The sequence below is a fragment of the Oncorhynchus mykiss genome, chromosome 13, assembly GCF_057628025.1.
Source record: "Oncorhynchus mykiss isolate SJ-2025 chromosome 13, ASM5762802v1, whole genome shotgun sequence".
Taxonomy (NCBI): domain Eukaryota; kingdom Metazoa; phylum Chordata; class Actinopteri; order Salmoniformes; family Salmonidae; genus Oncorhynchus; species Oncorhynchus mykiss.
In genome coordinates this window covers 6,592,090-6,616,433 of record NC_143034.1, presented here as the reverse complement: position 1 = coordinate 6,616,433, position 24,344 = coordinate 6,592,090, and the positions used below count along the sequence as shown (strand labels likewise).

The 24,344-nt window shown below is 43.7% G+C and overlaps 1 protein-coding gene across 2 annotated transcripts in view; it reads right to left on the bottom strand.

Annotated features, from left to right (window-relative positions):
* Positions 1–520: 520 nt before the first annotated feature.
* The window catches only part of LOC110515504 (uncharacterized), a 28,172-nt gene continuing 4,348 nt past the window's right edge, over positions 521–24,344 (bottom strand). The window contains exon 2 of one of the 2 annotated variants that reach the window (XM_036972712.2): positions 521–1,676. In XM_036972712.2, coding sequence (XP_036828607.2) covers positions 787–1,676 — 890 coding nt within the window. In that variant the 3' untranslated portion in view covers positions 521–786. Of the gene's footprint in view, positions 1,677–18,160; positions 20,714–24,344 lie in introns of those variants that run through there. The other variant, XM_036972713.2, reaches the window with a different exon arrangement.

The window sequence follows — 24,344 nt, the reverse complement described above, 5'->3', positions numbered from 1 at the left end:
TATCACTATCAGAGGGGTCTATTATGACATCAGATAGAACTACTCAGACATTCCAAATATCACTTGATTATCAGAGGGGTGAATTATGACATCATATAGAACTACTCAGACATTCCAAATATCACTTGATTATCAGAGGGGTGAATTATGACATCATATAGAACTACTCAGACATTCCAAATCAAGCTTCATCTGTAAAATGTGACCATGCTATTTATTTTACAGCCACTCTGTCAGATATAAATCATCAGAGTGGGCCACCAACTGAAATGGGTATGGGGAGAAACACCTCTGGTAGTGGGGTTACTAAGAGTCTGGAAGGTTACCGTTGTGGCTTGTTCCAGCAATGCATTGAAGGGTTCCCGCCAAGGTACGGAGGCCCTCCACAACGTTAAGAAGTAACTCCTTGTGTCTTCCAACGGTGGCTCCTTGGAGGGAAGCAATGGAGCAAAATGCATCACATCCAAATAGATTATCTGCTGGAGGAATGACACACTCAGATAAACACACAAACACACACATAGCCAGAGTTTTAAAATGATCATTTAATCACAGAGCAGTCTACATTAACACGGGCGTACTGTATATTTAAACTGAAATACTCCATATTCAATTCATGTTTTTCTAATAAAAACATACAAATCTATTTTTTGTACAGTTCGATTTCATATGGCATAATCAAAAAACACATTCTTCGTAAAAAATATAAGACAACGGGAGCACTGTAAGTTCTCTGATGATGTGATGTGAAATATCAATTTACAGGTCCTGGGAGCATTGGAAGGCTTATCTCCTGTGTGTGTCCTCATGTCTTTTCAAGTTCGCTAGCGAGGAAAATTTCTTTCTACACTGGGAGCAGTGGTAAGGCTTCTCCCCTGTGTGCAATCTCTTATGTTCTTTCAGGTGACTTAACTGGGCAAAACTCTTTCCACACTGAGAGCAGTGGTAAGGCTTCTCTCCGGTGTGTGTTCTTTGATGACGTTTCAGGTGACCTAACTGTGTAAAACGCTTTGCACACTGGGAGCAGTGGTATGGCTTTTCCCCTGTATGTATTCTCTCATGTTCTTTCAGGTCCCTTGACTGGTTAAAACTCTTTCCACACTGGGAGCAGTGGTGTGGCTTTTCTCCTGTATGTATTCTCTCATGATCTTTCAGGTCCCTTGACTGGTTAAAACTCTTTCCACACTGGGAGCAGTGGTATGGCTTTTCTCCTGTATGTATTCTCTCGTGCATTTTCAGGGACCCTATCCGGGTAAAACTCTTTCCACACTGGGAGCAGTGATGAGGAGTATTTCCTGTGTGTGTCCTTTCATGTCTTTTCAGGCTCGCTGACAAGGAAAAGTTCTTTCCACACTGGGAGCATTGGAAAGGTTTATCGCCTGTGTGCGTCTTCTCATGTATTTTCAGGCATCCTGATGAGGAAAATCTCTTTACACACAAGGAGCAGGGGTAAGGCTTGTCTCCTGTGTGCATTCTCTCATGCATTTTCAGGGACCCTATCCGGGTAAAACTCTTTCCACACTGGGAGCAGTGGTAAGGTTTATCACCTGTGTGTGTCCTCTCGTGTCTTTTCATGTTCCCTAACTGGGTAAAACTCTTCGCACACTGGGAGCAGTGGTATGGTCTTGCTGGTTTGGCCATTTCTTCCTTTGGTTCCTCAGAGTCTGGTCTTTCTCCTGCCAAAAACAAACAAAGTGTTTATTTAATCATAGAGACATGAATGAAACTTCCACATGATTCCACATAATTAATCCAAATCAGATCCATTTTACAGTGTGGCTTTAGAGGAATACAGAGAGATTCTGGTAACTAGCATTAGCGCAATGACTGGAAGTCTACAGGTACAGTCGCATATGCTAAATAAAATAAGGGCTAAATAAAACAAAGGTTAAATAAAATAAGGGTTAAATAAAATAAGGGTTAAATAAAATAAGGGTAAAATAAAATAAAGAGGGAAAAAGAAAGACATCCAGTCATTTCACTAACACTAGTTATCATTGGCTCACAAAACAACCTCTTAAGTTCCTTCCTGCTGCACACAGACACCATAACAACGGTATCCAGGACTGACAGAAAGAATCTCACGCTGTTCCTACATTAAAAAACAACATATTCAATGTAGAACTTCACTAGAATGTCCATACAGAGGGATTCGTCACTACATGTCATCCTTCTACAGTAGAATGTCCATACAGGGGGAGATGAGATGATAATGTAGCAATACAGAGCCTGTTCTTCCATTTACAGCTGTTATGGAGATGAGATGATAATGTAGCAATACAACGCCTGTTCTTCTATTTACAGCTGTTATGGAGATGAGGTGATAATGTAGCAATACAGAGCCTGTTCTTCTATTTACAGCTGTTATGGAGATGAGATGATAATGAAGCAATACAGAGCCTGTTCTTCCATTTACAGCTGTTATGGAGATGAGATGATAATGGAGCAATACAGAGCCTGTTCTTCTATTTACAGCTGTTATGGAGATGATCATGTAGCAATACAGAGCCTGTTCTTCTATATGGAGATGAGATGATCATGTAGCAATACAGAGCCTGTTCTTCTATATGGAGATGAGATGATAATGGAGCAATACAGAGCTTGTTCTTCCATTTACAGCCAAATTGAATTGCCTTGAGGTTTGTGTTTTTACAGTCTTGTAAAGACAGGGGGGGTTTACCGGGACAGGCAATGTGACATCCATCACTTTATTAACAATTTATCAGCGCTGGTTAATAAAGTAGCTTAAAAAAATACTTTTCTGCTGCTTCCCCCACGGATCGGATCTGGATCCAACCAGGTCTATATGGAACCGAGACATTTGGTTTGTTCACAGGTTATGGATCCAACCAGGTCTATACGGAACCGAGACATTTGGTTTGTTCACAGGTTATGGATCCAACCAGGTCTATATGGAACAGAGACATTTGGTTTGTTCACAGGTTATGGATCCAACCAGGTCTATATGGAACAGAGACATTTGGTTTGTTCACAGGTTATGGATCCAACCAGGTCTATATGGAACAGAGACATTTGGTTTGTTCACAGGTTATGGATCCAACCAGGTCTATACGGAAGGTTATGGATCCAACCAGGTCTATACGGAACCGAGACATTTGGTCTGTTCACAGGTTATGGATCCAACCAGGTCTATACGGAACCGAGACATTTGGTTTGTTCACAGGTTATGGATCCAACCAGGTCTATACGGAACCGAGACATTTGGTTTGTTCACAGGTTATGGATCCAACCAGGTCTATACGGAACCGAGACATTTGGTTTGTTCACAGGTTATGGATCCAACCAGGTCTATACGGAACCGAGACATTTGGTTTGTTCACAGGTTATGGATCCAACCAGGTCTATACGGAACCGAGACATTTGGTTTGTTCACAGGTTATGGATCCAACCAGGTCTATACGGAACAGAGACATTTGGTTTGTTCACAGGTTATGGATCCAACCAGGTCTATACGGAACCGAGACATTTGGTTTGTTCACAGGTTATGGATCCAACCAGGTCTATATGGAACAGAGACATTTGGTTTGTTCACAGGTTATGGATCCAACCAGGTCTATACGGAACCGAGACATTTGGTTTGTTCACAGGTTATGGATCCAACCAGGTCTATACGGAACCGAGACATTTGGTTTGTTCACAGGTTATGGATCCAACCAGGTCTATACGGAACCGAGACATTTGGTTTGTTCACAGGTTATGGATCCAACCAGGTCTATACGGAACCGAGACATTTGGTTTGTTCACAGGTTATGGATCCAACCAGGTCTATATGGAACAGAGACATTTGGTTTGTTCACAGGTTATGGATCCAACCAGGTCTATACGGAAGGTTATGGATCCAACCAGGTCTATACGGAACCGAGACATTTGGTCTGTTCACAGGTTATGGATCCAACCAGGTCTATACGGAACCGAGACATTTGGTTTGTTCACAGGTTATGGATCCAACCAGGTCTATACGGAGCCGAGACATTTGGTTTGTTCACAGGTTATGGATCCAACCAGGTCTATACGGAACCGAGACATTTGGTTTGTTCACAGGTTATGGATCCAACCAGGTCTATACGGAACCGAGACATTTGGTTTGTTCACAGGTTATGGATCCAACCAGGTCTATACGGAACCGAGACATTTGGTTTGTTCACAGGTTATGGATCCAACCAGGTCTATACGGAACCGAGACATTTGGTTTGTTCACAGGTTATGGATCCAACCAGGTCTATACGGAACCGAGACATTTGGTTTGTTCACAGGTTATGGATCCAACCAGGTCTATACGGAACAGAGACATTTGGTTTGTTCACAGGTTATGGATCCAACCAGGTCTATACGGAACCGAGACATTTGGTTTGTTCACAGGTTATGGATCCAACCAGGTCTATACGGAACCGAGACATTTGGTTTGTTCACAGGTTATGGATCCAACCAGGTCTATACGGAACCGAGACATTTGGTTTGTTCACAGGTTATGGATCCAACCAGGTCTATACGGAACCGAGACATTTGGTTTGTTCACAGGTTATGGATCCAACCAGGTCTATACGGAACCGAGACATTTGGTTTGTTCACAGGTTATGGATCCAACCAGGTCTATATGGAACCGAGACATTTGGATTGTTCACAGGTTATGGATCCAAACAGGTCTATACGGAACCGAGACATTTGGTTTGTTCACAGGTTATGGATCCAACCAGGTCTATATGGAACCGAGACACTTGGTTTGTTCACAGGTTATGGATCCAACCAGGTCTATACGGAACCGAGACATTTGGTTTGTTCACAGGTTATGGATCCAACCAGGTCTATATGGAACAGAGACATTTGGTTTGTTCACAGGTTATGGATCCAACCAGGTCTATATGGAACCGAGACATTTGGTTTGTTCACAGGTTATGGATCCAACCAGGTCTATACGGAACAGAGACATTTGGTTTGTTCACAGGTTATGGATCCAACCAGGTCTATATGGAACAGAGACATTTGGTTTGTTCACAGGTTATGGATCCAACCAGGTCTATACGGAACCGAGACATTTGGTTTGATCACAGGTTATGGATCCAACCAGGTCTATACGGAAGGTTATGGATCCAACCAGGTCTATACGGAAGGTTATGGATCCAACCAGGTCTATACGGAAGGTTATGGATCCAACCAGGTCTATACGGAAGGTTATGAATCCAACCAAGTCTATATGGAACCGAGACATTTGGTTCGTTCACAGGTTATGGATCCAACCAGGTCTATACGGAACCGAGACATTTGGTTTGTTCACAGGTTATGGATCCAACCAGGTCTATACGGAACCGAGACATTTGGTTTGTTCACAGGTTATGGATCCAACCAGGTCTATACGGAACCGAGACATTTGGTTTGTTCACAGGTTATGGATCCAACCAGGTCTATACGGAACCGAGACATTTGGTTTGTTCACAGGTTATGGATCCAACCAGGTCTATACGGAACAGAGACATTTGGTTTGTTCACAGGTTATGGATCCAACCAGGTCTATACGGAACCGAGACATTTGGTTTGTTCACAGGTTATGGATCCAACCAGGTCTATACGGAACCGAGACATTTGGTTTGTTCACAGGTTATGGATCCAACCAGGTCTATACGGAACCGAGACATTTGGTTTGTTCACAGGTTATGGATCCAACCAGGTCTATACGGAACCGAGACATTTGGTTTGTTCACAGGTTATGGATCCAACCAGGTCTATACGGAACCGAGACATTTGGTTTGTTCACAGGTTATGGATCCAACCAGGTCTATACGGAACCGAGACATTTGGTTTGTTCACAGGTTATGGATCCAACCAGGTCTATACGGAACCGAGGCATTTGGTTTGTTCACAGGTTATGGATCCAACCAGGTCTATATGGAACAGAGACATTTGGTTTGTTCACAGGTTATGGATCCAACCAGGTCTATATGGAACCGAGACATTTGGTTTGTTCACAGGTTATGGATCCAACCAGGTCTATACGGAACAGAGACATTTGGTTTGTTCACAGGTTATGGATCCAACCAGGTCTATATGGAACAGAGACATTTGGTTTGTTCACAGGTTATGGATCCAACCAGGTCTATACGGAACCGAGACATTTGGTTTGATCACAGGTTATGGATCCAACCAGGTCTATACGGAAGGTTATGGATCCAACCAGGTCTATACGGAAGGTTATGGATCCAACCAGGTCTATACGGAAGGTTATGGATCCAACCAGGTCTATACGGAAGGTTATGAATCCAACCAGGTCTATATGGAACCGAGACATTTGGTTTGTTCACAGGTTATGGATCCAACCAGGTCTATACGGAACCGAGACATTTGGTTTGTTCACAGGTTATGGATCCAACCAGGTCTATACGGAACAGAGACATTTGGTTTGTTCACAGGTTATGGATCCAACCAGGTCTATACGGAACCGAGACATTTGGTTTGTTCACAGGTTATGGATCCAACCAGGTCTATACGGAACCGAGACATTTGGTTTGTTCACAGGTTATGGATCCAACCAGGTCTATACGGAACCGAGACATTTGGTTTGTTCACAGGTTATGGATCCAACCAGGTCTATACGGAACCGAGACATTTGGTTTGTTCACAGGTTATGGATCCAACCAGGTCTATACGGAACCGAGACATTTGGTTTGTTCACAGGTTATGGATCCAACCAGGTCTATACGGAACCGAGACATTTGGTTTGTTCACAGGTTATGGATCCAACCAGGTCTATACGGAACCGAGACATTTGGTTTGTTCACAGGTTATGGATCCAACCAGGTCTATATGGAACAGAGACATTTGGTTTGTTCACAGGTTATGGATCCAACCAGGTCTATATGGAACCGAGACATTTGGTTTGTTCACAGGTTATGGATCCAACCAGGTCTATACGGAACAGAGACATTTGGTTTGTTCACAGGTTATGGATCCAACCAGGTCTATATGGAACAGAGACATTTGGTTTGTTCACAGGTTATGGATCCAACCAGGTCTATACGGAACCGAGACATTTGGTTTGATCACAGGTTATGGATCCAACCAGGTCTATACGGAAGGTTATGGATCCAACCAGGTCTATACGGAAGGTTATGGATCCAACCAGGTCTATACGGAAGGTTATGGATCCAACCAGGTCTATACGGAAGGTTATGAATCCAACCAGGTCTATATGGAACCGAGACATTTGGTTTGTTCACAGGTTATGGATCCAACCAGGTCTATACGGAACCGAGACATTTGGTTTGTTCACAGGTTATGGATCCAACCAGGTCTATATGGAACAGAGACATTTGGTTTGTTCACAGGTTATGGATCCAACCAGGTCTATATGGAACAGAGACATTTGGTTTGTTCACAGGTTATGGATCCAACCAGGTCTATACGGAACCGAGACATTTGGTTTGATCACAGGTTATGGATCCAACCAGGTCTATACGGAAGGTTATGGATCCAACCAGGTCTATACGGAAGGTTATGGATCCAACCAGGTCTATACGGAAGGTTATGGATCCAACCAGGTCTATACGGAAGGTTATGGATCCAACCAGGTCTATATGGAACCGAGACATTTGGTTTGTTCACAGGTTATGGATCCAACCAGGTCTATACGGAAGGTCATGGATTCAACCAGGTCTATACGGAAGGTCATGGATCCAACCAGGTCTATACGGAAGGTCATGGATCCAACCAGGTCTATACGGAAGGTCATGGATCCAACCAGGTCTATACGGAAGGTTATGGATCCAACCAGGTCTATACGGAAGGTTATGGATCCAACCAGGTCTATACGGAAGGTTATGGATCCAACCAGGTCTATACGGAAGGTTATGGATCCAACCAGGTCTATACGGAAGGTTATGGATCCAACCAGGTCTATACGGAAGGTTATGGATCCAACCAGGTCTATACGGAAGGTTATGGATCCAACCAGGTCTATACGGAAGGTTATGGATCCAACCAGGTCTATACGGAAGGTCATGGATCCACATTGAACATCCTTTGTTTTGTTTTTTTTTCTGAAATAAATCGAGGAATTTCTTTTACATTCATTTATTAGTTAACGTTTTGAACTTTAAATTTCAACGTCTCCCCACCAACCATCAACCCCATTCACATGGGATTTGCGGAATGTTGCCCGGAAAATTAATAATTGGTCAACGTTTATATGGTCCCCTTTCACCCAGCTTACCTTTTACCATATTCTGGTCAGCAATTGCCTTTAATATCGCCATCGATTAGCTGCAACTGAGCAAGAGACATTCAACCTTTGACCTTGTTGTTTGCGATCGTTGTAAATGGTAAATAATTAGTCAATATTTAGCTTTTAAATTGTGTTAATTTAACTGTTATTCACGGTACATACATCTTTATGTGCACCCAATATCCTTATTAATTTGGGTTTCAACACCTGAGGAAGTGGAAACTCAAATCACATTAGCTAGATCGCTACCTCTAAATAATAATACTACTCCTAACAGACCCATGGGGCGCCGGCCATGTCACCTTCACGATATATAAATCACATTAGCTAGATCGCTACCTCTAAATAATAATACTACTCCTAACAGGCCCATGGGGCGCCGGCCATGTCACCTTCATGATATATAAATCACATTAGCTAGATCGCTACCTCTAAATAATAATACTACTCCTAACAGGCCCATGGGGCGCCGGCCATGTCACCTTCATAATATATAAATCACATTAGCTAGATCTGTAAATAATAATACTACTCCTAACAGGCCCATGGGCCGCCGGCCATGTCACCTTCATAATATATAAATCACATTAGCTAGATCTCTAAATAATAATACTACTCCTAACAGGCCCATGGGGCGCCGGCCATGTCACCTTCATAATATATTTTTTGTAAGCGTCAATTTTGACCATCCCACCCAACTATAAAACCAGCCTGGAACAAACTTGGGATTGGTTTTGAAACGGTAATGACAAGAGGGTTTTGAAACGGTAATGACAAGAGGGTTTTGAAACGGTAATGACAAGAGGGTTTCATTACGGTAATGACAAGAGGGTTTCATTACGGTAATGACAAGAGGGTTTCATTACGGTAATGACAAGAGGGTTTTGAAACGGTAATGACAAGAGGGTTTCATTACGGTAATGACAAGAGGGTTTCGAAACGGTAATGACAAGAGGGTTTCATTACGGTAATGACAAGAGGGTTTCGTAACGGTAATGACAAGAGGGTTTTGAAACGGTAATGACAAGAGGGTTTCATTACGGTAATGACAAGAGGGTTTCGTAACGGTAATGACAAGAGGGTTTCGAAACGGTAATGACAAGAGGGTTTCGTAACGGTAATGACAAGAGGGTTTCATTACGGTAATGACAAGAGGGTTTCGTAACGGTAATGACAAGAGGGTTTCGTAACGGTAATGACAAGAGGGTCTCATTACGGTAATGACAAGAGGGTTTTGAAAGGGTAATAGACAAGAGGGTTTCATTACGGTAATGACAAGAGGGTTTCGTAACGGTAATGACAAGAGGGTTTCGTAACGGTAATGACAAGAGGGTCTCATTACGGTAATGACAAGAGGGTTTTGAAACGGTAATGACAAGAGGGTTTCGTAATGGTAATGACAAGAGGGTTTCATTACGGTAATGACAAGAGGGTTTCATTACGGTAATGACAAGAGGGTTTCGTAACGGTAATGACAAGAGGGTTTCATTACGGTAATGACAAGAGGGTTTTGAAAGGGTAATAGACAAGAGGGTTTCATTACGGTAATGACAAGAGGGTTTCGTAATGGTAATGACAAGAGGGTTTCGTAACGGTAATGACAAGAGGGTTTCGTAACGGTAATGACAAGAGGGTTTCGTAACGGTAATGACAAGAGGGTTTCGTAACGGTAATGACAAGAGGGTTTCGTAACGGTAATGACAAGAGGGTTTCATTATGGTAATGACAAGAGGGTTTCGTAACGGTAATGACAAGAGGGTTTTGAAAGGGTAATAGACAAGAGGGTTTCGTAACGGTAATGACAAGAGGGTTTCATTACGGTAATGACAAGAGGGTTTCATTACGGTAATGACAAGAGGGTTTCGAAACGGTAATGACAAGAGGGTTTCATTACGGTAATGACAAGAGGGTTTCGTAACGGTAATGACAAGAGGGTTTTGAAAGGGTAATAGACAAGAGGGTTTCGTAACGGTAATGACAAGAGGGTTTCATTACGGTAATGACAAGAGGGTTTCATTATGGTAATGACAAGAGGGTTTCATTACGGTAATGACAAGAGGGTTTCATTATGGTAATGACAAGAGGGTTTCATTACGGTAATGACAAGAGGGTTTCATTACGGTAATGACAAGAGGGTTTCGTAACGGTAATGACAAGAGGGTTTCGTAACGGTAATGACAAGAGGGTTTCGTAACGGTAATGACAAGAGGGTTTCGTAACGGTAATGATAAGCTGGTTTCAGAAATGAGCGTTGCATAGATTGCCTTCAAAAAAACTGTACTAGAAATTCAGTACCCCAATACATCATCAGACTGTGTCATTTGTTAACACCAATTTCATAATAATAAAATCACTGATCTTAATGATGACCCCCTCTTATGTAAGTATTGTAATACCACGCATGTATTCAGATCCAGAGTCATCGTGGAGGTACTCAGATCCAGAGTCATCGTGGAGGTACTCAGATCCAGAGTCATCGTGGAGGTACTCAGATCCAGAGTCCTCGTGGAGGTCCTCAGATCCAGTCCTCGTGGAGGTACTAAGATCCAGAGTCATTGTGGAGGTACTCAGATCCAGAGTCAACGTGGAGGTACTCAGATCCAGAGTCATCGTGGAGGTACTCAGATCCAGAGTCATCGTGGAGGTCCTCAGATCCAGAGTCATCGTGGAGGTACTCAGATCCAGAGTCATCGCGGAGGTACTCAGATCCAGAGTCATCGTGGAGGTCCTCAGATCCAGAGTCATCGTGGAGGTCCTCAGATCCAGAGTCATCGTGGAGGTCCTCAGATCCAGAGTCATCGTGGAGGTCCTCAGATCCAGAGTCCTCGTGGAGGTACTCAGATCCAGAATCATCGTGGAGGTACTCAGATCCAGAGTCAACATGGAGGTACTCAGATCCAGAGTCCTCGTGGAGGTACTCAGATCCAGAGTCATCATGGAGGTCCTCAGATCCAGAGTCATCGTGGAGGTCCTCAGATCCAGAGTCATCGCGGAGGTCCTCAGATCCAGAGTCATCGTGGAGGTACTCAGATCCAGAGTCATCATGGAGGTCCTCAGATCCAGAGTCATCGTGGAGGTTCTCAGATCCAGAGTCATCGTGGAGGTCCTCAGATCCAGAGTCATCGTGGAGGTACTCAGATCCAGAGTCATCGTGGAAGTCCTCAGATCCAGAGTCATCGTGGAGGTCCTCAGATCCAGAGTCATCGTGGAGGTCCTCAGATCCAGAGTCATCGTGGAGGTCCTCAGATCCAGAGTCATCGTGGAGGTCCTCAGATCCAGAGTCATCGTGGAGGTACTCAGATCCAGAGTCATCGTGGAGGTCCTCAGATCCAGAGTCATCGTGGAGGTACTCAGATCCAGAGTCAACGTGGAGGTACTCAGATCCAGAGTCATTGTGGAGGTCCTCAGATCCAGAGTCATCGTGGAGGTCCTCAGATCCAGAGTCATCGTGGAGGTCCTCAGATCCAGAGTCATCGTGGAGAAGAAACTAAAGTCTGTGGGCGTAGCGTTTGGACCGGAGCAAGGACATTGGGTAGCCGTCTGAAACAGAGAACGCCTCGTTGTATTTTTGCCGATAGTTCAGCAACTTCTGCTGTTGTCTTGGTGCAAAGTGAAGTACGCCTCTGTTTTATGAAGCTGCCGAAGCAGTTCTTCCATTGCCAGGAGAAATGGTAATGCATGTTAATATACAGTACCAGTCAAAAGTTTGGACACACCTACTCATTCAAGGGCTTTTCTTTATTTTCACTATTTTCTACATTGTGGAATAACAGTGAAGACATCAAAACTATGAAATAACACACATGGAATCATGTAGTAACCAAAAACAAAGAAGTGTTAAACAAATCCAGAATATCTTTTATATTTGAGATTCTTCAGAAAGCCATCCTTTGCCTTGATGACAGCTTTGCTTTACTCTTGGCATTCTGTGGACGGGTCTCGGGTCTGTTCCTACTTTATTATGACGGTAGGTTTGTATCTTTAGTCGCATACGAGATCTCAGACAGAACGGGCACCATTTTGACGACACTTGGGTGAATGACGCGTCTTGCCGTAGAGATCCGGCATTTACATAATCACTAATGTGAACTGATGTACATGCAGTCTAATCCTGTTCTGGCCACCGGGTCATACTGTTCACCCAGTAACTAATGTGAACTGATGTACAGTCTAATCCTGTTCTGGCCACCGGGTCATACTGTTCACCCATTAACTTAGACTGCAGTGATGCTGACATGCAATCAATGACGATACAGTCAGAATCTTTCTGGACTCCGTTTTATTTATTTATTAAGGTTCCCCTGAACTAGCTGGTGCCGAGGCAACGGCTGCTCTTCCTGGGCTCCAAAGAAGGAATCAAAACACAACAAACAAAACCCAGTACTACATTAACATCCAGAGACCCACACAGCTGAGTGCATTCGTCTCAAGATACCCAGGCCCAGACAGACATATACCACAGTGGTATCACATACCCAGGCCCAGACAGACATATACCACAGTGGTATCACATACCCAGGCCCAGACAGACATATACCACAGTGGTATCACATACCCAGGCCCAGACAGACATATACCACAGTGGTATCACATACCCAGGCCCAGACAGACATATACCACAGTGGTATCACATACCCAGGCCCAGACAGACATATACCACAGTGGTATCACATACCCAGGCCCAGACAAACATATACCACAGTGGTATCACATACCCAGGCCCAGACAGACATATACCACAGTGGTATCACATACCCAGGCCCAGACAGACATATACCACAGTGGTATCACATACCCAGACAAACATATATCACAGTGGTATCACATACCCAGGCCCAGACAGACATATATCACAGTGGTATCACATACCCAGACAAACATATATCACAGTGGTATCACATACCCAGGCCCAGACAGACATATATCACAGTGGTATCACATACCCAGACAAACATATATCACAGTGGTATCACATACCCAGGCCCAGACAGACATATACCACAGTGGTATCACATACCCAGGCCCAGACAAACATATACCACAGTGGTATCACATACCCAGGCCCAGACAGACATATATCACAGTGGTATCACATACCTAGGCCCAGACAGACATATATCACAGTGGTATCACATACCCAGACAAACATATACCACAGTGGTATCACATACCCAGGCCCAGACAGACATATACCACAGTGGTATCACATATCTAGGCCCAGACAGACATATATCACAGTGGTATCACATATCTAGGCCCAGACAAACATATATCACAGTGGTATCACATACCCAGGCCCAGACAGACATATATCACAGTGGTATCACATACCCAGGCCCAGACAGACATATACCACAGTGGTATCACATACCCAGGCCCAGACAGACATATACCACAGTGGTATAACATACCCAGGCCCAGACAGACATATACCACAGTGGTATCACATACCCAGGCCCAGACAAACATATATCACAGTGGTATCACATACCCAGGCCCAGACAGACATATATCACAGTGGTATCACATACCCAGGCCCAGACAGACATATATCACAGTGGTATCACATACCCAGACAAACATATATCACAGTGGTATCACATACCCAGGCCCAGACCCAGACAAACATATATAGCAGACCCAGGCCCAGACAAACATATATAGCATAACCAGGCCCAGACAAACATATATCACATACCCAGGCCCAGACAGACATATACCACAGTGGTATCACATACCCAGGCCCAGACAAACATATACCACAGTGGTACCACATACCCAGGCCCAGACAAACATATACCACAGTGGTATCACATACCCAGGCCCAGACAGACATATACCACAGTGGTATCACATACCCAGGCCCAGACAAACATATACCACAGTGGTACCACATACCCAGGCCCAGACAAACATATACCACAGTGGTATCACATACCCAGGCCCAGACAAACATATACCACAGTGGTATCACATACCCAGGCCCAGACAGACATATACCACAGTGGTATCACATACCCAGGCCCAGACAAACATATACCACAGTGGTATCACATACCCAGGCCCAGACAAACATATATAGCATACCCAGGCCCAGACAAACATATATAGCATACCCAGGCCCAGACAGACATATACCACAGTGGTATCACATACCCAGGCCCAGACAAACATATACCACAGTGGTATCACATACCCAGGCCCAGACAAACATATACCACAGTGGTATCACATACCCAGGCCCAGACAAACATATACCACAGTGGTATCACATACCCAGACAAACATATATCACAGTGGTATCACATACCCAGGCCCAGACAAACATATACCACAGTGGTATCACATACCCAGGCCCAGACAAACATATACCACAGTGGTATCACATACCCAGGCCCAGACAAACATATACCACAGTGGTATCACATACCCAGGCCCAGACAAACATATACCACAGTGGTATCACATACCCAGGCCCAGACAAACATATACCACAGTGGTATCACATACCCAGGCCCAGACAAACATATACCACAGTGGTATCACATACCCAGACAAACATATATCACAGTGGTATCACATACCCAGGCCCAGACAGACATATACCACAGTGGTATCACATACCCAGGCCCAGACAAACATATACCACAGTGGTATCACATACCCAGGCCCAGACAAACATATACCACAGTGGTATCACATACCCAGGCCCAGACAAACATATACCACAGTGGTATCACATACCCAGGCCCAGACAAACATATACCACAGTGGTATCACATACCCAGGCCCAGACAAACATATACCACAGTGGTATCACATACCCAGACAAACATATATCACAGTGGTATCACATACCCAGGCCCAGACAAACATATACCACAGTGGTATCACATACCCAGGCCCAGACAAACATATACCACAGTGGTATCACATACCCAGGCCCAGACAAACATATACCACAGTGGTATCACAACCACCACATAATCACATAATACAACATCTATTATAAAACAATGTCTCTCTTCACACTCCCCGTCCTGCCGTAAGGTGTTCTTTAGTCTGGTTTTAATCTCTTTTAATTGTTATCTTGAGTTACCTGGGTGACAGAGAGTTCTATTTAATACTGTCTATCTTGAGTTACCTGGGTGACAGAGAGTTCTATTTAATACTGTCTATCTTGAGTTACCTGGGTGACAGAGTTCTATTTAATACTGTCTATCTTGAGTTACCTGGGTGACAGAGAGTTCTATGTAATACTGTCTATCTTGAGTTACCTGGGTGACAGAGAGTTATATTTAATACTGTCTATCTTGAGTTACCTGGGTGACAGAGAGTTCTATTTAATACTGTCTATCTTGAGTTACCTGGGTGACAGAGAGTTCTATTTAATACTGTCTATCTTGAGTTACCTGGGTGACAGAGAGTTCTATTTAATACTGTCTATCTTGAGTTACCTGGGTGACAGAGAGTTCTATTTAATACTGTCTATCTTGAGTTACCTGGGTGACAGAGAGTTCTATTTAATACTGTCTATCTTGAGTTACCTGGGTGACAGAGAGTTCTATTTAATACTGTCTATCTTGAGTTACCTGGGTGACAGAGAGTTCTATTTAATACTGTCTATCTTGAGTTACCTGGGTGACAGAGAGTTCTATTTAATACTGTCTATCTTGAGTTACCTGGGTGACAGAGAGTTCTATTTAATACTGTCTATCTTGAGTTACCTGGGTGACAGAGAGTTCTATTTAATACTGTCTATCTTGAGTTACCTGGGTGACAGAGAGTTCTATTTAATACTGTCTATCTTGAGTTACCTGGGTGACAGAGAGTTCTATTTAATACTGTCTATCTTGAGTTACCTGGGTGACAGAGAGTTCTATGTAATACTGTCTATCTTGAGTTACCTGGGTGACAGAGAGTTCTATTTAATACTGTCTATCTTGAGTTACCTGGGTGACAGAGAGTTCTATTTAATACTGTCTATCTTGAGTTACCTGGGTGACAGAGAGTTCTATTTAATACTGTCTATCTTGAGTTACCTGGGTGACAGAGAGTTATATTTAATACTGTCTATCTTGAGTTACCTGGGTGACAGAGAGTTCTATTTAATACTGTCTATCTTGAGTTACCTGGGTGACAGAGAGTTCTATTTAATACTGTCTATCTTGAGTTACCTGGGTGACAGAGAGTTCTATTTAATACTGTCTATCTTGAGTTACCTGGGTGACAGAGAGTTCTATTTAATACTGTCTATCTTGAGTTACCTGGGTGACAGAGAGTTCTATTTAATACTGTCTATCTTGAGTTACCTGGGTGACAGAGAGTTCTATTTAATACTGTCTATCTTGAGTTACCTGGGTGACAGAGAGTTCTATGTAATACTGTCTATCTTGAGTTACCTGGGTGACAGAGAGTTCTATTTAATACTGTCTATCTTGAGTTACCTGGGTGACAGAGAGTTCTATTTAATACTGTCTATCTTGAGTTACCTGGGTGACAGAGAGTTCTATTTAATACTGTGCTTTTCCTAGCCTCTGTTCTGGACCTGGGACTGTGAAGAGACCACTGGTTGCATGTCTTGTGTAGAACCCATGAATGTTCAAACTGTGTGCTGACTGGTTGAAACGGACAGTCGTTACATTCAACACATCAACACCTCACACAAAAGACCAATAGTGATGCAGTCAATCTCGCCTCAACTTTGAGCCAGGAGAGATTAACATGTCATGTCATTGTCATTCTCCCTCCTTGTACATCTAAGTGCTGTCGGTGCCTCCTCCGACAGGTCGACTTTCGGCTACTTTTACCTTACCTCACCAACAGTATCTTTGCCTTTAGCTCGTTGACTAGTTACACAAATGAACTCAATGAAACAAAACAACAAAATTCAAGAGGTTTCAAAGTTAGAATAAAACAACGATATAAAATCTAATAATCGATCATTTGAATTGGACCCAGATCATATAATTAATGTCTAAGGGTTCACACTTCAATCAATTATAATCCATAGATCACAATAAAATACACATTTTAAAATATGATTTTAGACTAGATTGTACAAACTCCTCCCATCCCTGCTCCTTTCTGGCTAGCCACACCTGAAAGGGGTGGGGCTAGCCATTGAAATGCCCACATCTGCAGTCATCAGTCCTCTTTCAACCAAACCAGCATGGAACCCTAGAGATGTGTTATTGACTGTGACTATGGAACCCTAGAGATGTGTTATTGACTGTGAGTATGGACCAGCATGGAACCCTAGAGATGTGTTATTGACTGTGAGGATGGACCAGCATGGAACCCTAGAGATGTGTTATTGACTGTGACTATGGACCAGCATGGAACCCTAGAGATGTGTTATTGACTGTGACTATGGACCAGCATGGAACCCTAGAGATGTGTTATTGACTGTGACTATGGAACCCTAGAGATGTGTTATTGACTGTGAGTATGGACCAGCATGGAACCCTAGAGATGTGTTATTGACTGTGAGGATGGACCAGCATGGAACCCTAGAGATGTGTTATTGACTGTGACTATGGACCAGCATGGAACCCTAGAGATGTGTTATTGACTGTGACTATGGACCAGCATGGAACCCTAGAGATGTGTTATTGGCTGTGAGTATGGAACCCTAGAGATGTGTTATTGACTGTGACTATGGAACCCTAGAGATGTGTTATTGACTGTGAGTATGGACCAGCATGGAACCCTAGGGATGTGTTATTGACTGTGACTATGGACCAGCATGGAACCCTAGAGATGTGTTATTGGCTGTGACTATGGAACCCTAGAGATGTGTTATTGACTGTGACTATGGACCAGCATGGAACCCTAGAGATGTGTTATTGGCTGTGACTATGGACCAGCATGGAACCCTAGAGATGTGTTATTGACTGTGAGTATGGACCAGCATGGAATCCTAGATACAGTTGAGGTCGTAAGTTTTTCAACCACTCCACACATTTATTATTAACAAACTATAGTTTTGGCAAGTCAGTTAGGACATCTACTTTGTGCATGACACAAGTAATTTTTCCAACATTTGTTTACAGACAGATTATTTCACTTATATATCACTATCACAATTCAGTGGGTCAGAAGTTGACATACACTATGTTGACTTTGCCTTATTATGTCATGTCATGTCATTATGTAAAATTATGTCATGGCTTTAGAAGCTTCTGATAGACTAATTGACATCATTTTTGTGGATGTATTTCAAGGCCTACCTTCAAACTCAGTGCCTCTTTGCTTGACATCATGAGAAAATCAAAAGAAATCAGCCAAGACCTCAGAAAAAAAATTGTAGACCTCCACAAGTCTGGTTCATCCGTGGGAGCAATTTCCAAATGCCTGAAGGTACCACGTTCATCTGTACAAACAATATTACGCAAGTATAAACACCATGGGACCATGCAGCCGTCATACCGCTCAGGAAGGAGACATGTTCTGTCTCCTAGAGATGAACGTACATTGGTGCGAAAAGTGCAAATCAATCCCAGAACAGCAGCAAAGGACCTTGTGAAGATGCTGGAGGAAACAGGTACAAAAGTATCTATATCCACAGTAAAACGAGTTCTATATTGACATAACCTGAAAGGCCGCTCAGCAAGGAAGAAGCCACTGCTCCAAAACCGCCATAAAAAAGCCAGACTACGGTTTGCAACTGCACATGGGGACAAAGATCGTACTTTTTGGAGAAATGTCCTCTGGTCTGATGAAACAAAAATAGAACTGTTTGGCCATAATGACCATCATTATTTTGGGAGGAAAAAGGGGGAGGCTTGCAAGCCGAAGAACACCATCCCAACTGTGAAGCACGGGGTGACAGCATCATGTTGTGTGGGTACTTTGCTGCAGGAGGGACTGTTGCACTTCACTAAATAAATGGCATCAAAGGAAGGTAAATTACGTGAATATATTGAAACAGCATCTCATGACATCAGTCAGGAAGTTAAAGCTTGGTTGCAAACGGGTCTTCCAAATGGACAATGGTCCCAAGCACACTTCCAAAGTTGTGGCAAAATTACTTAACTGGACAACAAAGTCAAGGTATTGGAGTGGCCATCACAAAGCCCTGACCTCAATCCTATAGAAAATGTGTGGGCAGAACTGAAAAAGAGTGTGCGAGCAAGGAGGCCTACAAAACCTGACCCAGTTACACCATCTCTGTCAGGAGGAATGGGCCAAAATTCACCCAACTTATTGTGGGAAGCTTGTGGAAGGCTACCCAAAATGTTTGACCCAAATTAAACAATTTTAAGGCAATGCTACCAAATACTAATTGAGTGTATGTGAACTTCTGACCCACTGGGAATGTGAAGAAAGAAATAAAAGCGTAAATAACTCTCTCTACTATTATTCTGACATTTCACATTCTTAACTGACCTGACTTAACTGATCCTAACTGACCTAAGACAGGGCATTTTTACAAGGATTTAATGTCAGGAATTGTGAAAAACTGAGTTTAAATATATTTGGCTAAGGTGTATGTTAGTAAGGTTTCATATCAACAATTAGATTTATATTTTAGAGTAAGGTTTCATGTAAAAAAAATTGATTTATGTGAGTAAGGTTTCATATCAACAATTAGATTTATATTTTAGAGTAAGGTTTCATATCAACAATTAGATTTATATTTTAGAGTAAGGTTTCATGTCAACAATTAGATTTATATTTTTGAGTAAGGTTTCATATCAACAATTAGATGTATATTTTTGAGTAAGGTTTCATATCAACAATTTGATCGATATTTATGTGAGTAAGGTTTCATATCAACAATTTGATCGATATTTGTGAGTAAGGTTTCATGAAAAACAGTATGACTTCAAGTTGTATAAACAAAAACACAAATTCCCAGTCAGAAACACAAGTCAGAACACAGCCTCTCTATTCTCTCATGTGATTTCAGGTCCTCTGACTGAGAAAATGTCTTTCCACATTGAGAGCAGTGGAAAGGCTTCTCTCCTGAATGTGTTCTTTCATGTGATTTCAGGTGCTTTAACTGGTTAAAACTCTTCCCACATTGGGAGCAGTGGTAAGACTTCTTTCCAGAGTGTATTCTGTTATGTATTTTCAGGCTTCCTAACTGGGTGAAACTCTTGCCACACTGAGAACATTGGTAAGGCTTTTCTCCTGTGTGTATTCTCTCATGCCTTTTCATGTTAACTAACAAGGTAAAACTCTTTCCACATTGGGAACATTGGAATGGCTTTTCTCCTGTGTGTATTCTCTCATGCCTTTTCATGTTAACTAACACGGTAAAACTCTTTCCACATTGGGAACATTGGAAAGGCTTTTCTCCCGTGTGTGTCCTCTCGTGCTCTTGAAGGTTCCGTAACTTCATAAAACTCTTTCCACAATGGGAACAGTGGTGTCGTCTTGCCGGTTTGGGAGTCTCTGGTTCTGGTTTCCCTGAAGGACTCTTCCCGCTATCGGAGAATCTCTTCCTACTGGAGTGAGAATCTGGTCTCTTTCCTGCCAAATACATATTATTTTGTTAAACAAAGACCTGAATGAAACCTGAAACATGATACAACTTTATTTCTATTAGGGTTGCAAAAACCCAGGTAGCTTTTCACAAAAAATCCCAAGTTTTCCAGATATCCTGGTTGGGGGTAGAGGTCTTCACGGGTCCAAAAAGTTGGACCCGTTCTGAAAAGGGACCTGGGGTTCTACCACCCGGATCCGAAAGGGACCTGGGGTTCTACCACCCGGATCCGAAAGGGACCTGGGGTTCTACCACCCGGATCCTAAAGGGACCTGGGGTTCTACCACCCGGATCCTAAAGGGACCTGGGGTTCTACCATTTTTTTTAAACTACTTTATTATCTGAAGCTGACAGAGTAGGAGAAGAGCGGGAGAGGGGCCGTACTATGAAAGCCCGGGCTACAGTAGACTAATAGCTACCATTACTAGGTTATTTATCAAATAAGATTACGTAGTACCTGTCTTGGACTAAAAACCCGGGAGAAACTAGTTAAGCTACATAGCTACGGTTAGCTAGCTACTCTAATTCAGGCCGGGAGTGCATACGCTTTCCGATCCTACAGTTGCAAACAACAACAACAACTCCAATTCAGACTATTAGGTAGCAGTCTACCTGTTGGCTCTTGGTCGTTGCAGACTATCCTTCTCCTTGACCTTTTATTCCGTCATTTTAATTCCATCTTCTATTAATGAATCCATTTTGCTGTTTGCCTACAATCCTAAGTGACTTGACCAGCCACTACTGAAGTGCTTTAGTAGAAGAAAGAGATGAACTGAACTGAACGTTGATCCTCCCCATCGGGCTTCTGTTTTCCAAACTGAGTTCCTGTCCTGATTGGTTAACATGTTGTGCAGAAGGGCGTGCCACGGGAGGAAAACGCAAGGTCATGTGTCTCCTAACTTTTGCCACACAGAGAGGATCTGTAGCCTAGCGCTGCTTTCATGACTTGTGATTGGACAACAACAAGCGTCATGTGCAACGCTCCACTTTCGTGAAAAGCAGAAGAGCAGCAACAGAAATGATTGAAAAAATAAATAAAATGTCTCTCTCTACTGCAGAAGTCACGTTCAGATCTGTATGGGCCCTTCTCTCTCTACTGCAGAAGTCACGTTCAGATCTGTATGGGCCCTTCTCTCTCTACTGCAGAAGTCACGTTCAGATCTGTATGGGCCCTTCTCTCTCTACTGCAGAAGTCACGTTCAGATCTGTATGGGCCCTTCTCTCTCTACTGTAGAAGCCACGTTCAGATCTGTATGGGCCCTTCTCTCTCTACTGCAGAAGTCACGTTCAGATCTGTATGGGCCCTTCTCTCTCTACTGCAGAAGTCACGTTCAGATCTGTATGGGCCCTTCTCTCTCTACTGCAGAAGTCACGTTCAGATCTGTATGGGCCCTTCTCTCTCTACTGCAGAAGTCACGTTCAGATCTGTATGGGCCCTTCTCTCTCTACTGTAGAAGCCACGTTCAGATCTGTATGGGCCCTTCTCTCTCTACTGCAGAAGCCACATTCAGATCTGTATGGGCCCTTCTCTCTCTACTGCAGAAGCCACGTTCAGATCTGTATGGGCCCTTCTCTCTCTACTGCAGAAGTCACGTTCAGATCTGTATGGGCCCTTCTCTCTCTACTGCAGAAGTCACGTTCAGATCTGTATGGGCCCTTCTCTCTCTACTGCAGAAGTCACGTTCAGATCTGTATGGGCCATTCTCTCTCTACTGCAGAAGTCACGTTCAGATCTGTATGGGCCCTTCTCTCTCTACTGCAGAAGTCACGTTCAGATCTGTATGGGCCCTTCTCTCTCTACTGCAGAAGTCACGTTCAGATCTGTATGGGCCCTTCTCTCTCTACTGCAGAAGTCACGTTCAGATCTGTATGGGCCATTCTCTCTCTACTGCAGAAGCCACGTTCAGATCTGTATGGGCCCTTCTCTCTCTACTGCAGAAGTCACGTTCAGATCTGTATGGGCCCTTCTCTCTCTACTGCAGAAACCACGTTCAGATCTGTATGGGCCCTTCTCTCTCTACTGCAGAAGCCACGTTCAGATCTGTATGGGCCCTTCTCTCTCTACTGCAGAAGTCACGTTCAGATCTGTATGGGCCATTCTCTCTCTACTGCAGAAGCCACGTTCAGATCTGTATGGGCCCTTCTCTCTCTACTGCAGAAGTCACGTTCAGATCTGTATGGGCCCTTCTCTCTCTACTGCAGAAGTCACGTTCAGATCTGTATGGGCCATTCTCTCTCTACTGCAGAAGCCACGTTCAGATCTGTATGGGCCATTCTCTCTCTACTGCAGAAGCCACGTTCAGATCTGTATGGGCCCTTCTCTCTCTACTGCAGAAGTCACGTTCAGATCTGTATGGGCCCTTCTCTCTCTACTGCAGAAGTCACATTCAGATCTGTATGGGCCCTTCTCTCTCTACTGCAGAAGTCACGTTCAGATCTGTATGGGCCCTTCTCTCTCTACTGCAGAAGTCACATTCAGATCTGTATGGGCCCTTCTCTCTCTACTGCAGAAGCCACGTTCAGATCTGTATGGGCCCTTCTCTCTCTACTGCAGAAGTCACGTTCAGATCTGTATGGGCCTTTCTCTCTCTACTGCAGAAGTCACGTTCAGATCTGTATGGGCCCTTCTCTCTCTACTGCAGAAGCCACGTTCAGATCTGTATTTGCCCTTCTCTCTCTACTGCAGAAGCCACGTTCAGATCTGTATGGGCCCTTCTCTCTCTACTGCAGAAGTCACGTTCAGATCTGTATGGGCCTTTCTCTCTCTACTGCAGAAGTCACGTTCAGATCTGTATGGGCCCTTCTCTCTCTACTGCAGAAGTCACATTCAGATCTGTATTTGCCCTTCTCTCTCTACTGCAGAAGCCACGTTCAGATCTGTATGGGCCCTTCTCTCTCTACTGCAGAAGTCACGTTCAGATCTGTATGGGCCCTTCTCTCTGTACTGCAGAAGCCACGTTCAGATCTGTATGGGCCCTTCTCTCTCTACTGCAGAAGCCACGTTCAGATCTGTATGGGCCCTTCTCTCTCTACTGCAGAAGCCACGTTCAGATCTGTATGGGCCCTTCTCTCTCTACTGCAGAAGTCACGTTCAGATCTGTATGGGCCATTCTCTCTCTACTGCAGAAGTCACGTTCAGATCTGTATGGGCCCTTCTCTCTCTACTGCAGAAGCCACGTTCAGATCTGTATGGGCCCTTCTCTCTCTACTGCAGAAGTCACGTTCAGATCTGTATGGGCCCTTCTCTCTCTACTGCAGAAACCACTTTCAGATCTGTATGGGCCCTTCTCTCTCTACTGCAGAAGTCACGTTCAGATCTGTATGGGCCCTTCTCTCTCTACTGCAGAAGTCACGTTCAGATCTGTATGGGCCCTTCTCTCTCTACTGTAGAAGCCACGTTCAGATCTGTATGGGCCCTTCTCTCTCTACTGCAGAAGTCACGTTCAGATCTGTATGGGCCATTCTCTCTGTACTGCAGAAGCCACGTTCAGATCTGTATGGACCCTTCTCTCTCTACTGCAGAAACCACGTTCAGATCTGTATGGGCCCTTCTCTCTCTACTGCAGAAGCCACATTCAGATCTGTATGGGCCCTTCTCTCTCTACTGCAGAAGCCACG